This window comes from Squalius cephalus (genome assembly GCF_949319135.1).
Source record: "Squalius cephalus genome assembly, chromosome: 20".
Taxonomy (NCBI): domain Eukaryota; kingdom Metazoa; phylum Chordata; class Actinopteri; order Cypriniformes; family Leuciscidae; genus Squalius; species Squalius cephalus.
The window spans coordinates 8,810,888-8,827,762 of NC_137141.1; the positions used below are offsets into that span (position 1 = coordinate 8,810,888).

The 16,875-nt window shown below is 46.7% G+C and overlaps 1 protein-coding gene across 3 annotated transcripts in view; it reads right to left on the minus strand.

Annotated features, from left to right (window-relative positions):
• The window catches only part of kif6 (kinesin family member 6), a 205,045-nt gene that overhangs the window by 4,644 nt on the left and 183,526 nt on the right, over positions 1 to 16,875 (minus strand). For 2 of the 3 annotated variants that reach the window (XM_079853583.1, XM_079853581.1), the window contains 3 exons: positions 15,210 to 15,281; positions 14,450 to 14,565; positions 2,471 to 2,532 (listed from right to left, as the gene is read on the minus strand). In XM_079853583.1, coding sequence (XP_079709709.1) covers positions 2,519 to 2,532; positions 14,450 to 14,565; positions 15,210 to 15,281 — 202 coding nt within the window. In that variant the 3' untranslated portion in view covers positions 2,471 to 2,518. Of the gene's footprint in view, positions 1 to 2,470; positions 2,533 to 14,449; positions 14,566 to 15,209; positions 15,282 to 16,875 lie in introns of those variants that run through there. The other variant, XM_079853582.1, reaches the window with a different exon arrangement.

The window sequence follows — 16,875 nt, forward strand, 5'->3', positions numbered from 1 at the left end:
TTCAATTCAAGTCCTAAAAGAAATGTCATTGAGAGCACTCCATACAGCAATGGATATTCCCCCACAGTATGAAGAGAAATGTAGAAAGATTCCTCATTGGTGTGAAGTAGATGTTTGCTACCTAGTGTTGTGATTAAAACATTCCTGTTCCTGTGACAATGATTTATCATCCATACAGTAATTTGAGCCTGGGTCTCTCCATCACACCTGTCATCAACACTGTGGTTAAAGTGTTTGACCAGTAAAGATCACTCAAGCACAAACATTAAGGCTCTAAAGAAAGATATCAAACTATTAAAATAATAGAGCAGTTGTGAGAGTTAGGAGATATTTACCTGGCTGCTCAATTTTCATCTCAAATGTTACTGCTGACCATTAAAGTCATTTGAAAGATATTTGAGACTTGTGTGACTTATTGTCTATATATCCTGAATTATTATTATTATTTCTTACAATTAACATATCCTAAACTAAATTTAGAGCTTATTATAAATACTAAATTTAAAGCTTATTATTAAAATTCTGTTTGATTAATTTGTCTAAAACATTGGGAATGACCTGGCCAGATTTTACATTATATATATATATATATATATATATATATATATTGCTGGCATATTTCAGATTACATGATGGAAGGAAGCAAAGAAAGGCCACTTTATGTCTGTTCTGATGAAAAAAAAGTGCTGCTCCCTTATGCAAATGACTGCTCAGAACCTTATTGCACAAACAAATCTATTCATAGTCATGCAAACTAGTGCATCATAAAACAAAAATGGCCAGGGCTGCGTTTCCCAAAAGCATAATAAGCCAAAGTTGATCATAGAACAATTGCCACCAATGGTGTTTACGATCAATTTAGGCTTATTATGCTTTTGGGAAAGTCCAGATCTTAGTCTTGAGATTTTTGAGCAGACAAAAGTCAAATACGGTTGCCAGTAGAAATCAAAGACTACAATTTGGAATATCTGTAAAACAGAATAGCACTCTTGGTATATTGTTTCTACGAAATAGATAATTTTATGTATTGGATGTGTGCAAAGAACAAGAATCAGCATTTATTTACTGTTAAATAAGTTCTTGAAAACGTACTCGGTTACCTAACGTAACCTCGGTTCTCTCTAGAAGAGGGAACGAGTATTGCGTAAGTTGCTTACGCTACGGGTAAAGTCATCTGTTCTCGAGATATGAAGCCAAAAAATGATCCTCAATTTTTTTATTTATTGTCAACGCAGTGCAGCAGCTAGCAGACCTAGAGCAGCTGTCTAGCGCACTCATTGGATGCCGTGCGACAACTGCAGCAGCCAACCACTGAGCCCCGCGTGACGTCGCGCCCTCACGTGTCAGAGCCCGCCAGAATGGGCGTGGCTTTAGTGTATATAAGGAAGGGCTCGGAGGCTGCTACCCTGGTTTTCATCGACTGAAGCGAAATCAGCTCGAGGCACGAGCACGGCAGGTTATGCAATACTCGTTCCCTCTTCTAGAGAGAACCGAGGTTACATTAGGTAACCGAGTACGTTCTCTTACGAGAGGTTCTCTCGTATTGTGTAAGTTATTGTGTCGCGGCGGCGAACACACACACAGTAGAGCAGAAAAACGCGGGCTCTGACGCGTGAGGGCGCGCGCGCCCCCATTGGGCGTGACGTCACGCCACGCGGGGCTCAGTGGTTGGCTGCTGCAGTTGCCGCACGGCAGCCAATGAGCGCGCTAGATAGCCGCTCTAGGTCTGCTAGCTGCTGCACTGCGTTGACAATAAATACAAAAATTAAGGATCATTTTTTGGCTTCATATCTTGAGAAAAGATGACTTTACCCATAGCGTAAGCAACTTACGCAATACGAGAGAACCTCTCGTAAGAGAACCTGAATTATCTTCACTCCAGTTGCATCTACTGTCAGTAAAAGTAAAAAGGCCAGTTTACCATTGATTGAAAACAAAATCTTTTTACACCTCAAAAAAGTACAGATATTTTCTGTGAATGAATAAAACAAAAGAGGTACATGTACAGTTCAACAGCAGAAAAACCTGTCAACAGTGAAATGACCAGAAATATCTGACAGACAGCTTTATATCAGAGCAAAAATGTAAACAAAAACAAACAAAACAATGTTATTATTTCAGATGTATATAAATATATAAATAAGTAGATGTATATAAATAAGACAATAAATCAGTGTCAGAAAAGCAAACAAAGGATATGATCATTGTAAATAAGACTAATCTAGGGTTGGCAGGGTGACATATTTCTGATCAGGCTAACATTTTCATGGTAGCTTGTGAAAACATGAGACAAGTGCCTTTACCAGTGATTTACAGTTTATTGTTGCTATGCAACTACACCACCCTTATTTCTAGCTCCTATTTTGCAGCAAGTTTTCCACTAAAAGACAACAGATATATACAATAGGCAGCAAGGTTTTAAATAGAGATTTGAAATGGGGTTTATCTGGCCTAGAGGTATGTAAAAATGTGTGATTGGCCGAACATTGCTTGAGTCCTCCATGAAAAATAACTGTTCTTATTTTGCCTCTCCTGAAACAAAAAGACAAAAAGAGACATGATAATTAACAGGTCACCCATATGTCTCATAGTGTACTATAGAAAAGGCAAACATCCCACAGCTTTAAACATATGTATAACAATAGACAGCTTGTTGCAATCCCTTGACAGCAATTTAACAGTTTGAAGGCCGGTTGAAAGGTAGGAACGACAACGTTAAAATAGTCCATGTGACTATAGTGGTTCAACCTTAATTTTATGAAGCGACGAGAACACTTTTGTGCGCCAAAAAACGACTTTATTCAACAATTTCTTCTCTTCCATATCAGTCTCCGACGCGCGTTCACAAGAGCACCACCATGTGTGTGGTGAGGACGCAGGAGCTGGCGTTCTGACATATGACCCGGAAACGCAGGGCTGTCTTTACAAGCAGAGGACGCATGCGTCGTGGTGCTCTCGTGAAAGCGCATCAGAGACTGATAAGTAATGCACTAAATTAGTAATTAATAATAAAATTTTGGGGTGAACTATCCCTTTAAAAATGCCATGGAGGGATATATTAAAGATTTTTAAATAAATATAGTGGATAACAAGATTAATTTGGAAGCGAGGGTTTACAGATCACAGTGCGAGCGAGAGAAGCCTCATGTTACGGTCGTCACGATCGCAGATGACAACATCAACGATCAACACTGTTCATGTACCACAGGGTAAGATTAAATTAATTTACATTTAACCAGTTTAATATCGGTTCGGGAATACGGGTTGAATCCTCAGGGAACCAGGTTACCCACATCAAAAGCAGACATTTTGCTTGTTTGTAGTAGACATGTAGTCTTGTTTAGGTTTAGGAAATGGAATAAAATAAATTCCATTGCCCATCCTCTCAGGATGTCGGAAATCAGTACAACAAGTACCCCAGGCACATCGTTTTACCATTTTTGTAGCATAAATACCATCAAACCGATGAGAGCTTCGGCTCTTCCAATGTTTCTCAATGGCGCTGACACCTAAAGATGTCCGAGTTCCGGTCCCTGTGCAACTAATACTCAACTGCCATTGGCTCATCTGTGTTCAAGGGAAGGTAATTGATACTGATAGGAACCCTTCACTGAAGGCGAATTTTTAAAGGAGTGCCCGACGAAAGTTGCCACTATAATTTGCCCAGAGAAGATGCAAAATTTTAAAAACATCAGTCTTTTCAGAAACACAGTCCGACGACGAATTGAAGACTTGTCGGCAAACCTTAAGGAACAAGGGTCAGGCAAAGTACCCGTGTTGGATTTTTACTCAATTGCGTGCGATGACAGCACTGATTCCACAGACACTGCACAGTTGTTAATTTTTTGCGAGGTATGGACAGTAATTTTTGTATTTCAGAAGAGCTCTTTGATATGAGGAGCCTTAAGGGTACAACAACGCATGGAGTCAGAAATGGAGAAAAAAATAATTAAACTTGGGAGAAACCAGGCTCAGGCAGGGCACCAGTTCTCTGGCCAGACATTGTGTGGTTTAATTCCAGGCTGCATTACAAGTCAGATTGTGGATTGAATCATTCAGAATATTTCATCCAGTTCCTTCTGCTTGAAAATTGGGGTACATCATGATAGCATATGGTGGGAGGAGTTGAAGCCATTGGGTCTTTGCAGAGGACTCGTCCGGTTCTCGTGGTCTTAGCCGATGACTGTCAAGTGAACAAGGGGGGTCTGTCTCTAGGGCGTATCTAGTTGTCATGTCCTCCACTATTATTTAGGGCTGTTGTGGTTGTCTCTAGATGCAGGCCAAGATTCTGGATACGGACCAGATCTGGCTGACTACGGTGGATAAGTATGAGTAAGTATTAGGATGAGTATTAGTATGAGGACTAATATTAGTGTAGATGCCATTCCTCTTACGATGTACTGTAACAAATACATTGGATGTTATGGGAACTGTTCCCGGTTCCGGTTGACTAAATTTATCCAGCCTAACAATCCTTTAGGGGATCTGAATTAATGAAATGTGATAATGTGTTATGTGTATGCCAGGGTAAACAGATAAATCTTTAATCTAGATTTAAACTGACTAGATTGTGTCTGCCTCCCGAACAACGCTAGGAAGACTTTGGGCGCTACACAGGAAAAGGATCACAGTCCATTTTGATATTCTAGGTATTATCAACTGGCAGTGAACACAATAATAACATTTTTGGGACAAATATAATGTAGTTTAATAGATAGACTATGTAAGTGCCGTACTGTGTGCATACACTCATAGAAAGCAATGTATTTTTTAGGAGTCTATGAGTTGTCAGCTAGACCCCCTTAAATCTGCATCACTCAAATATTGTAATATAGTTGTATAGTAAAGATTTATCTTATTTACAAATCAGTTGCTCTGTGGTTGAAAAATCAGCTGAAAAATCCCATTAACTCCCATTAACTTTGGCACGAAATTTGTGAGATCACATGGGGGTGTCACAAAACACTGCTCTAAGACAGAGTTAGAGGATCCAAGTACAGCCGTTTATTAAACGCAATCCAGAATCGTAATCCATAATAACAGGCAAAGGGTCAGATATACACGATAGCCAACCATTCCAAATATAAGGCAGAGTCCAAGACACAGGTAAACAGGCAAGCAAGGCAATCCAGGAACAGGCAGGATGTCAAAACCATAGGAACCAAAATATAAATGCTCAGAATTACAGTGGATACAAAAAAAAAAAAAAAAAAAAGATTAAGCAATGAAAGAAAAAGAGAACACAGCTTAAATAGGCAAATACAAACAAGCTAATAAACCAAAGGTGGGAGAAATCAATCCCAATGAGTCCGGGCAATGCATTATGGGGAATTTAGTTCATAACGGGAGAGCAAAGGAGTGGGAGGAGTGCCCTCAGGTGGAGATCAAGGGCACTCCAACTGGTAGATGTAACAGGGGGTTAGCTCTTATGATTAGGGCAGGCATCCAGTTTAAAAGTATTACTGTGTGAACTGTGTATCTACATCCTAGCAACCATTTAGAGTACCCTAGCAATCACATAGTAACAAGCCATATTTCAGCACCACAGCATCATACAGACTTTGGCTCTCTTGCAATCACATACATCACCGTAGCAACTGCCTAATGCTAAAGTTTGCCATTGCAAGGACCACTCACATTTTCTTCAGAAAATTTACATGTCTAGTTCCCTTTCGTAGTCACTCCGAGTTACGTCGGATGACGACGAATGGGATTTCGCTTAGAAAGCCTATCATCTTCGAGTATATAAAATGAGCCAATGGCAATGAAATGTCATGGGTCTGCGGAATTTGCATAGCGTAACTCCGCCCTACCCTGGGGGTATATAAAGAAGTACGTTGGCAACATGCAGATATGTTTTTCGCTTTGGAGCCAAGTTCATCACTTCACTCCACAGCCAAATTCTGAGATCATCTCTATTCTCTTCGAGACGAGCCTCTCTCCAAGTGTTGGTGTGACAGCGAGTTCCAGCGAGTGCACATTCCCTGCTTATCTGTGCAGTGATTTGCCAGTGTTTGTGTGTTCATCTCCCTGGTCGCTTCAACGCTTTGCGGAGAATCTCCTTTCACAAAAGAGCATTGCACGCGGCACGTCTTTTTAAAGATGCCTCGCCCGTGCACTTCTGGTTGCGGTAGCATCATTTCTGATTCTGATGGGCACAATCTCTGTCTTGCGTGTCTGGGTGTTGACCACGCTAAGACAGCATTTGTGGATGATTCATGTTCCCATTGCGGGAACATGACCATCGCGCTGTTGCGGTCGAGACTCAATGACCTCGTTCGAGGGAGAGTCCCCTCACCCGCACCCCGATCTACGAGCTCCACGAGAGCTGGTACTTCGGCTGGTGGCCAGGGTGACCTGAGGGTTACGGTGTGGAACAAAGCGCCGACTATTCCACGCTCCACACCCCCCTCTAGCACAGTGCAACCCGCGAGCGTTCCGAATGAGCCTGCGGTACAGTCTCTCGGCGTGCCGCGGATCTCATTCGGCACTCCAGATGAAGATGAGATGTCGATCGCTGCATTACAAGGTGGGCAGGAGTCCTTGGGAAGTGACGATTCAGCTGTGCTGCCGCCTTCGGGCGCGCCAGCATTGTCCGAGTCTGATCCCGAGCTGACGGCCATGCTTTCCCGGGCAGCCGCGGCCATTGGCCTTGAGTGGTGTCCACCGCCCGGTCCAGTGTGCTCGCGACTGGACGATTGGTTTTTGGGTGCGGCCGCTGATCCCCGTCAGCGTCCAACCCCAATGCCATTCTTCCCGGATGTGCATGAGGAGGTCACGAGGTCCTGGAAGGCACCCCTGTCTTCCCGTTATCGTTTGGCGACCTCCTCTGCCTTGCCTCCTATCGATCAGGCGGCTGCCAAAGGGTACACTGGGGTTCCCCAGGTTGAACGCTCTGTTGCCATGCAACTATGTCCTCAGAGTGCTTCTTCCCGCGGCGACCCTAAGCACCCCTCCAAGGCCTGTAGGTTCTCCTCCACCCTTGTGGTGAAGGCCTATAGAGCTGCGGGGCAGGCAGCCTCCTCACTGCATGCCAGGGCAACGCTGCAGGTCTACCAGGCCCAGTTGTTGCGTGACATGCACGAGGGGAGGACTGAGCCAGGGCTCTTCGATGAGCTGTGTGCCGCCACCGACCTTGCTCTCCGAGCGACGAAGGTGACCGCACGCTCCCTGGGTCAAGTGATGTCCACATGTGTGGTCCAGGAGCGACACCTGTGGCTCATCCTGGCTGATATGCGGGAGGCCGAGCGAACCCGGTTCCTCGACACCCCCATATCCCAGGCTGGCCTCTTCAGCGGTGCAGTCGAGGACTTTGCCCAGCAGTTCTCGACTGCTCAGAAGCAGACTGAGGCTTTAAAACACGTCCTGCCCCGAAGACCCGCTGCTGCCTCCACCCAGTCGTCGGCACAGGTGCCTCAGTCCGCTCGCCGCCGAGGGCGCCCTTCTACGGCTCCCGCCCCTCCCGCACGGCCCCAGCAGCAGCCTTTGCCTGGGCCGCGTCGTGGAGGAAGCCGCAGGAAGGTGCCACAGCACTCTCCCGCCCCGCGCCCCGCTAAACGCCAGGCCAAGCGGCGCTCCTGAGACGGGCTGCTCAGAGATGGCTTCCACTTCTTTTCAGGAGAATCTCTTCGGTGGAGGGCCGGGGGAGAAAACTTGGTTTTCCCACTCCCGCTGCTCGTCCCTCGACGGGCAGCACCCTAATGTGGTTAAAGAAAGAACTGACACAACCATCTCTGAGCACACAGAGTTCTCGGATGACAGTGCACGCCGCTCTCGAGCCACGTCTCTCTCGTCCCCCTCTGTCACCAGACCCCTGCCAGAGCACGTCCCCGTGGGACGCTGGTCCTCCCCTGGCCTCCTCTGGCAGGACGCGGCTAATGACCATGCCCCACGCCTGGGCCGGTCATTCCGCCTCGCTGCACCACCGAGGGTACGTCTGTGGTCCGCATGACCCTGCTGGTTCAGTTCCTGGGAGCCTGGTTAGAGCTCCCCAGGCTGTCCCGCTGGGTCGCGAGGACCATCAGGCTCGGCTACGCGATTCAATTCGCGCGATCTCCTCCCCGCTTCAGGGGAGTCCGCTTCACTATGGTCGGTGACAATGCCCCTGTCATGAGAGCGTAGGTCGCCACCCTACTGGCGAAGGGTGCGATCGAGGTTGTCCCTCCAGCCGAAATGAAGTCCGGCTTCTACAGCCCTTACTTCATTGTACCGAAGAAATCCGGTGGGTTACAGCCAATCCTGGACCTGCGCGTCTTGAACCGCTCCCTTCACAGGATGCCGTTCAAGATGCTCACGGCCAAACGCCTTTTCGAATGCGTGCGGCCGCAGGATTGGTTCGCAGCGATCGACCTGAAGGACGCCTACTTCCATGTCTCCATTCTTCCTCGACACAGACCGTTCCTACGGTTTGCTTTCGAGGGGCAGGCATACCAGTACGCGGTTCTCCCCTTCGGGCTAGCCCTGTCTCCTCGCGTCTTCACGAATGTCTTCGAGGCAGCCCTTGTTCCTCTACAGGAACACGGAGTTCGCATCCTGAACTATCTCGACGACTGGCTGATCCTAGCTCACTCTCGAGACCAGGTTTGCGAACAAAGGGGCTTAGTGCTCCGGCACCTAGCTCTTCTGGGCCTTCGGGAGAAGAGCAAACTCTGCCCCGTGCAGAGGATCTCTTTTCTCGGTATGGAAATCGACTCGGTCGCCATGTGCGCGCAGCTTACGAGCGAGCGTGCACAGTCACTGCTGACTTGCCTTCGTCAATTCTAGGGCAAGAGTGCGGTTCCACTGAAACTATTTCAGAGGCTCCTGGGGCATATGGCATCCGCAGCCGCAGTAACGCCGCTCGGATTGCTTCATATGAGACCACTTCAGCTTTGGCTTCGCGATCGAGTCCCGAGGTGGGCATGGCAACACGGCACGCTCCGAGTCCCAGTGACTCCGACCTGCCGTCAGACCTTCACCCCGTGGACGAACCTCAGTTTTCTACGGGCCGGAGTGCCCTTAGAACGAGTTTCCCGGCATGTTGTTGTATCAACAGATGCCTCCACCACGGGCTGGGGCGCCATGTGCAATGGACATGCTGCCGCGGGCTCCTGGACAGGACCCCAGCGCCTTTGGCATGTCAATTGCCTCGAGTTGCTGGCTGTACGTCTTGCCCAGCACCGCTTCCGTGCGTTTCTCAGGGGCCAGCACGCACTAGTTCGATCAGACAATACTGCGACTGTAGCGTACATCAACCGACAAGGTGGTCTGCGCTCCCGCCGTATGTCGCAACTCGCCCGCCACCTCCTCTTATGGAGTCAGAAGCATTTGAGGTCGCTTCGAGCCATTTTTATCCCGGGAGACCTGAACCGTGTGGCCAACAAGCTGTCTCGGCTTCGGCCTCTCCCTGGAGAATGGAGACTCCATCCCCAGACGGTTCAGCTGATTTGGGATCAGTTCGGGATGCACAGGTAGATCTGTTTGCCTCCCACGACTCGTCCCACTGCGACCTGTTTTATTCCCTGACCGAGGGCACACTCGGCACGGATGCACTGGCGCACAGCTGGCCCTCCGCAAGTATGCGTTTCCCCCAGTGAGCCTTCTTGCGCAGACCTTGCGCAAGATCAGGGAGGACAAGGAGCAGGTCACTTTGGATGCCCCGTATTGGCACAACCGCACCTGGTTCCCGGAACTAGTTCTCCTTGCGACAGCACCTCCCTGGCCTATCCCCCTGAGGAAAGACCTGCTTTCTCAGGGACGGGGCACCCTATGGCACCCTTGTCCTGATCTTTGGAACCTCCACGTGTGGCTCCTGGACGGGACGAGGCAGGTTTGAGTACCCTACAACCAGCGGTGGTGGCTACCATCACTTCCGCTAGAGCATTGTCCACAAGACATGCCTATGCGTTGAAGTGGAACCTCTTCGTCAACTGGTGTTCTTCTAAACAACAAGAACCCACGAAATGCCCGATCAGTGTCGTGCTTTCCTTCCTGCAAGAAGGGCTGGAGCGAAGGCTGTCTCCCTCCACCCTGAAGGTCGTATCACGACGCAGTTGAAGGTAAGTCCATTGGAAAGCACGACCTGATCATCAGGTTCCTGAGAGGAGCGAGGAGACTGAATCCTCCTCGCCCTCCTCTCGTTCCCTCTTGGGACCTCTCAGTGGTTCTAACTGCCCTGCAGAGTGCTCCCTTTGAGCCTCTGCAATCAGTGGAGCTTAAGTTCCTGTCAATGAAGACAGCGCTCCTGGTTGCATTGGCCTCCATCAAGAGGGTAGGGGACCTGCAGGCATTTTCGGTTGACGAAGCGTGCCTGGAATTCGGACCGGCTAACTCTCACGTGATCCTGAGACCCCGGCCTGGATATGTGCCCAAGGTTCCCACCACTCCCTTTCGAGACCAGGTGGTGAACCTGCAAGCGCTGCCCTTGGAGGAGGCAGACCCAGCCTTGGCGCTGCTCTGTCCAGTACGCGCCCTCCATGCTTACATAGACAGAACGCAGTGTTTCAGGACCTCAGATCAGTTCTTTGTCTGTCATGGTAGGAAGCTGAAGGGAAAGGCTCTCTCCAAGCAAAGGTTGTCTCACTGGATAGTGGACGCCATTGCTTTGGCTTACCAGCAGCAAGGTCGACCATGCCCCCTTGGTGTGACGGCCCACTCCACCCGGAGTGTGGCATCCTCTTGGGCTCTAGCGCATGGAGCCTCGCTAACAGACATCTGCAGAGCTGCAGGCTGGGTGACACCTAACACGTTCGCGAGGTTCTACAATCTCCGAGTGGAGCCAGTTTCTTCTCATGTACTCGCTTCAACTAGCCGGTACTAGATTCTGCTCAGGTGTCTTCGCTTGCTCGCCATTCCTCTTCACGGACAGGATACGTGCGATATTCTCCTCAGGTGAGCCTAATAAGCCCTGAGTCTCCTCCAGCACTGACGACGTCAACGCCAGAGTTATGCCACCGGCAGCTTTCACCTGCGGCTGGACACCCCAGTGATACTCCATATGCAGCCTTCCGGGGTCATATGTGTATTTCAAGTCCCCCCCTTCGGGCTGGGCATAATTGCATATTTCCACTGATATATGCTTCCCAGTGTACCTTGGTATTCCTGTGTTAAGTAGGAGTCCTTCGTCCGTGCCAGTCTCACGACAGGGAGCTCAGACTTACGCAGGGCACTGGAAGACAGCCGAGGTGGCGTGATTAGACTGGGAACCCCATTCGTTGTCATCCGACGTAACTCGGAGTGACTACGAAAGGGAACGTCTCGGTTACGTATGTAACCCTCGTTCCCTGAGTAGGGAACGGAGACGTTACGTCTCCCTGCCACTTCCGCTGTACCGCTGGAATGCCTGAGTTCAGTCTCGGCTCCTCAGCGAAGACATATCTGCATGTTGCTGGTGTACTTCCTTATATACCCCCAGGGTAGGGTGGAGTTACGCTATGCAAATTCCGCAGACCCATGGCATTTCATTGCCATTGGCTCGTTTTGTATACTCGAAGATGATAGGCTTTCTAAGCGAAACCCCATTCGTCGTCATCCGACGTAACGTCTCCGTTCCCTACTCAGGAAATGAGGGTTACATGCGTAACCGAGACGTTCTTCTTCATCTTCTTTTTCCATACACATGTAATAATTTTCTACCTTGTCCCACACTGTTTGTCGTACAACCATGAATGAGGTGTCAAATGCACCTTTTTTAAGCGATTGGGTGTACGATGTCTGCTTGGCGGACTTAACATTGGCAAGGAATTTGCCTAAGACTTGTCCTTGTTTCTGGTTCTCGGTTTAACCTCTGGCACTGTTCGTGCCAGTACTGGACTGTTTACCTAGGTCTGATCTCCACTCATCACTGACCTTAGTCCTGATCTGCCTGATCTCTCCTGATTGTCTCCTGATAATAACTTTCTCGACTGTCTCGTCTGACTCGTCTGTCTCTTCCTATCTAGATTTGGTCGTTTCTCGGTCGTTTCAACCCTCACCGGTCTGACTGACTCTTCACATCTGCCCTTCTTTGATTAGGCAATGTCTTTTGCCTTGAGTTTAATTTACAGTTAAGCATCTGTCTGCTTTTGGGTCCTTCCTTCCAGAAAATCTGACATCACCTCTGTGCTCTATAATTTAGCTTCAAGGAAACAACCTCAGCCACCACGAAGAGGGAAGAGGAACTCTCCAACATCAGCCTCACCAATGAATGCTCTGGCAGCACAAGCCAACCAGCTTTCGGACTCCAACGGATTCAGGTCGCCGATCAAAAATCTGTGCTGCCAGTGCATAAGATTGATAAATTGAAAAAGTGATTGAGTTGGATGTTATTATAGCAGTTACACAATATCTTATGGAAAGATAAACTGTTGTTTCTCTGGACTAATATTGTGAAGAACCTTCATGAGTCAGAGCAGCAATGTCTTCCACTGATTGTGCTGGGTTGCCTTACAGTGGGAAGAAACTAGCTTGAGCATCTGTTTTTGGCATCTGTTTGTGTTGTCCACAGAAACCTGATCCAATGCAAGTGAAACTTTTCCACACAAGGTGTGGAAAGGTGTTGCCATCTGGTCTGCCTGCTGTTCACTATGTCAAAAGCCACGTTTCCACTGCCGGACCCAAAGCGGGCGTGCTAGTGCGTGCCAGGTCCAGTCACGTTTCCACTGTCCCTTCCGGGGCTTGATCGGGCTGCATTGGGGCTTCCTTTGGGCCAATAGCCAGGTTTTTTTGGCCCGCCGAATACCTTGGTCCATACCTTGGTTCAGCTCGGGCTTGAGGAGTGGTCGTGAACAGAGGAGGAGTTAACCTGAGTCAGGAGACGGCAGTGCTGGATGATTTCATATACCAGCTATCATCAGCATTAAATACTTTTAAATCCTTTTAGCTCAAAACTCACTTTCAGACAGCAGCGAGTGTTTGAAATAACTTCTGTTTGTGATCCGATGTCGATTCTGATCACCATATAAGGCAGAATGGAGAGAGTGCTAAAGCTTCTCAGGTCGTTTTTTGGTGGAAATTTGTAGAAATTATAGTTTTTTTCTAAATGTGATATTAACATACTGTCCCGTGACTACAAATTAACAGAAACAGACGTGACTGAATAAGTATGTGTATCCTCTTTCTTTAGTGAAATAACGATAAATGCCACTTTATTTCTGTGTGACTAATGTGCAATCTTGACATAAATAAATTTATTATGGTCAATGTATCACTTAGTGTAAAACAGTGGTAAAACATTGTTCGTTGCTTAGGTTTTAAAGGTGACATATATGCCCCTTTTCACAAGATGTAATATAAATATATGGTGTCCCCAGAATGTGTCTGTGAAATTTCAGCTCAAAATACCCCCCATATCATTTATTGTAGCTTGTCAAATTTGCCCCTTTCTGGGTGTGAGCAAAAAGGCACAGTTTTTGTGAGTCCCTTTAAATGCAAATGAGCTGCTGCTCCTTGCCTCCGTTCAGAGGCCGATCCTTTACATGAGCTTCGGATACAATAACAAAACACGCAAATCTCACTCATCCAAAATTTATGAAATAACAGTAGTGGAGTGCAGCCTTACGGAGAGACTCAGGAAGAGGTTGCAACTTTTAGACTGCACCTGGACGTTTCTGAATTTCTGAAGTTATTACATTTATGTAGTTGTTGTGAAGTTACATTGATTCATCTCATCGACTTGTATGTACCGTCATGTTTAACTTTTACAAAAGTTGACAGTTCCCTGAGGTCTTTATAAGACAGCTGTGATATTTTTTGGTCAAATAGTGTTCTGTGCTTGTCTGTGCAGCCAACGACAGAACAGTTTGCATGCTTTGCTCGAACTTTTGCTATTGCGTTAGAACTAGTTACATTGTTGTCACTTGCGAAAACCAAATGGCGGCGCCATTGGTGGAAACGTGCAGATTAAGGGGCGGTAATGTTATAATAAGATCCACTTCTTAAGTCAGAAGGGGAGCGAAATCTCATCGGCTTATTTTTTGACATGCATGCAGAGAAAGGCTTACCAAAACAAAGTTACTGGGTTGTCACTTTTCACGTTTTCTGGGTTGGTAGAAGCACCGGGGACCTGATTATAGTACTTAAACACGGAAAAAGTCAGATTTTCATGATATGTCCCCTTTAAATCTTTAGGCAACCATCAAAAATTGTGGTTGTTTTATCTGTTTTATCAAACTGTTTTATCATGTTCGTTTTGCGATCTCGCTAGTTTCCTGTGATTTCTTTCTGATTCATTTTTTGATAAAACTTCCATTTGTTGGTGAAATTATGGGTTTGTGTGACGTTCCAGAGAGGCGTGTCCGAGGCTATTAGCCCAGCCCGGCCCATTGAAAACCCTGTTTGCACTGGCCCGACAGTGGAAAAGCAGCTATTAATGCCCAAACCTGTTAAACTTAAAGTTAAGACTTACTTCATCCACTTTCTTTCTCTTTAATATTTAAAATGTTTCCTTAGGTCTGTGTTTGTGTGTGTGTGTGTATGAATAAATTAATAATACCTGTGCTGTTGAGCAAGTTGTGTCTGGCTCTGATGAAAGCCTGTATCTCGGCATCAGTCTGTTTATCTCCAGTTAAAGGAATAGAGGAAAATGAGAGGTCAGCTGAGGGCAAGGCTCTGTAACACAATAAACAAACTAAGACATGAGGTATTGTTAGGATTGGCTACATAGTTTCTCCATCATTTATCACCAGTGGTGTAAAGTATGAGTAAATTTAACTCAAGCTATCACACACCGGACACGCACATTCTTAGTTTATGGCCAGCAATATTGTTATTTTTAAGGACATTATGAAATTATGATAATGTCTGTACTATGTTATGATTGTACTGTACAATTAAATACAATCGTTGCTAAGTCTGCAGTCTGAACACTTTACATTAACTGAATAATTGAGAATCTATCTCACCTGAAAATCTGATAACATCAGCTGATTTCTGTAAATTAATGTAAAACTAAATGCATCTTGCAGCACAGGGTGAGGTCATTATGTAGATTAACGACGATTTGACACAAATACAATGTAAATTTTGTATGAAACTATGTAAATGGCGCTCTGTGGCACGGCAGGATTTTGAACAGCGTCCTGAGTCGTAACTGGGCGAAAACATCGGTTTGACATCTCTGGTGAAAACCGTGATGTCATCGTCCAGCTCATTTCAGTTCTCATATAATTGTGTCAATGCAGGCAGATCAATAAAATTGTTGAATATTAAATGTTCAACAACTTTTATTTGTTATGCAGAATCATATTTCTTACCTCTGTCTCATATCTCTTTCCCTTTGTCTTCTCTCCTGAGGATCAGTTTCATCACCTTTTGGATTATTGTTCCTGAATGAAAAGGACCCTTGGTAAATGCAAAAAATATTATTGATCACAATAATAATGAAAAAACTACAAAAAACTATTGGTTAAGGTATGTTTGCAAAGAAAAAAATCTTCTTGTTCAAATTGCTTTGTGAAAATAGCTGAAGCAACATTATTTTTGAGCATTTTGTCACAAATTAAATTCATTGGCATGGTTGCTCAGTGGGTGGCGTTGTCAAGCCCCTATGTGTCCTCTATGTGTGGATTTTGCATGTTCTCCCTGCATCAGTGTGGGTTTCCCTCACAATCCAAAAAAAAAAAAAGTGCAATATAGGTAAATTGGAAACGCTAAATTGTCCCAAACCATGTAATGGGGAGGGTTGAGGAAAGACCTGGTGACTTACCCTGGAAAAATCATTGCCAAGAAAATTCATGGACTGTCTCTCGTGTATGGCAAGAGATGGCTCATAGAATCATCAAGAGTCGGATACGACTGAAATGGTTAATTAATTATTTAGACACTAGACACTAATTACCATCGCTTTGGGAACACCTTCAGAGTGACGAATGTCTGAAGCCCTTATACCATCACGCCAATTTGATTGGCCAGTAGCGTTTAGCACCACCCCAAGAATACGTCACGTCTGTTTCATACCGTGCGACAGGTTCATCGCAGGAGGAGACACTCGCAAAAGGTGCGTGCAAAGCTAATTCACTTAACGGCCTATCTGACTGTTGACACTGTGATAGCCTGCGTCTAAAAGTTTTGCACTCTAGGCTTGCCTGTTTTATGAGGAAAGAAGGCCTCTCGTCTAAGCCCCACCTCTCCGTTTCTGCGGTTGCCGAAGTGCCGGAAGAGATGGATGTTTGGGGTGACGATTACGAGCCGGAGCACATGGAGAGTGAGCAGATGGAATATTCCCCTCTACGAGGCGCCTTTATGTTTTAAAATGGAAAATGGAGGCTGTTCACCTCTTGGTGCAGCCCACACGACCTGGACCCAGTTCATTGCCCCGGGGCTGGTTAAAGTCATGCTGCGACCTAGGCCAGGGTATGTTCCTAAGGTTGTGTCAATCCATTTTCATTCCCAGCAAGTGGTCTTGGAGGCTTTTCCCCCTCCTGACTCGGAGACTGGGAGTGATGCACAGCCTCTCGGTCTCTGCCCGGTGAGGGCGTTGAAAATCTATGTCGACCGCTCAGCCCAGTGGCATAGATCGGAGCAATTGTTTGTGTGTTTTGGTGGTAAAAACAAAGGAGCTGCCGTCACCAAACAGTGAATGTCTCATTGGGTAATCGAGGCTATCTCAGCGGCTTATGAGACGTGTGGTTTAGCTTAGTCTCTGGGTGTGCGTGCTCATTCCATCAGTGGAATGGTTTCTTCTCAGGCTCTTTTTAGAGGCACTTCTTTGGAGGATATTTGTGTAGCGGCAGAATGGTCCTCTCCAAACACCTTTATCAAGTTCTACAGTCTGGATGTGAGGATGGCTCCTGGCTCCCAGGTCTTATCTGCTTGAGCGGACTCTTTCCTCGGTATTCCAGCTATTCTCAGGTACGTGAAGGTGTTATGGTATATTGTTCCCATAGCGACGGTATCGCAGTGTCAAGAGAACGGTATGAA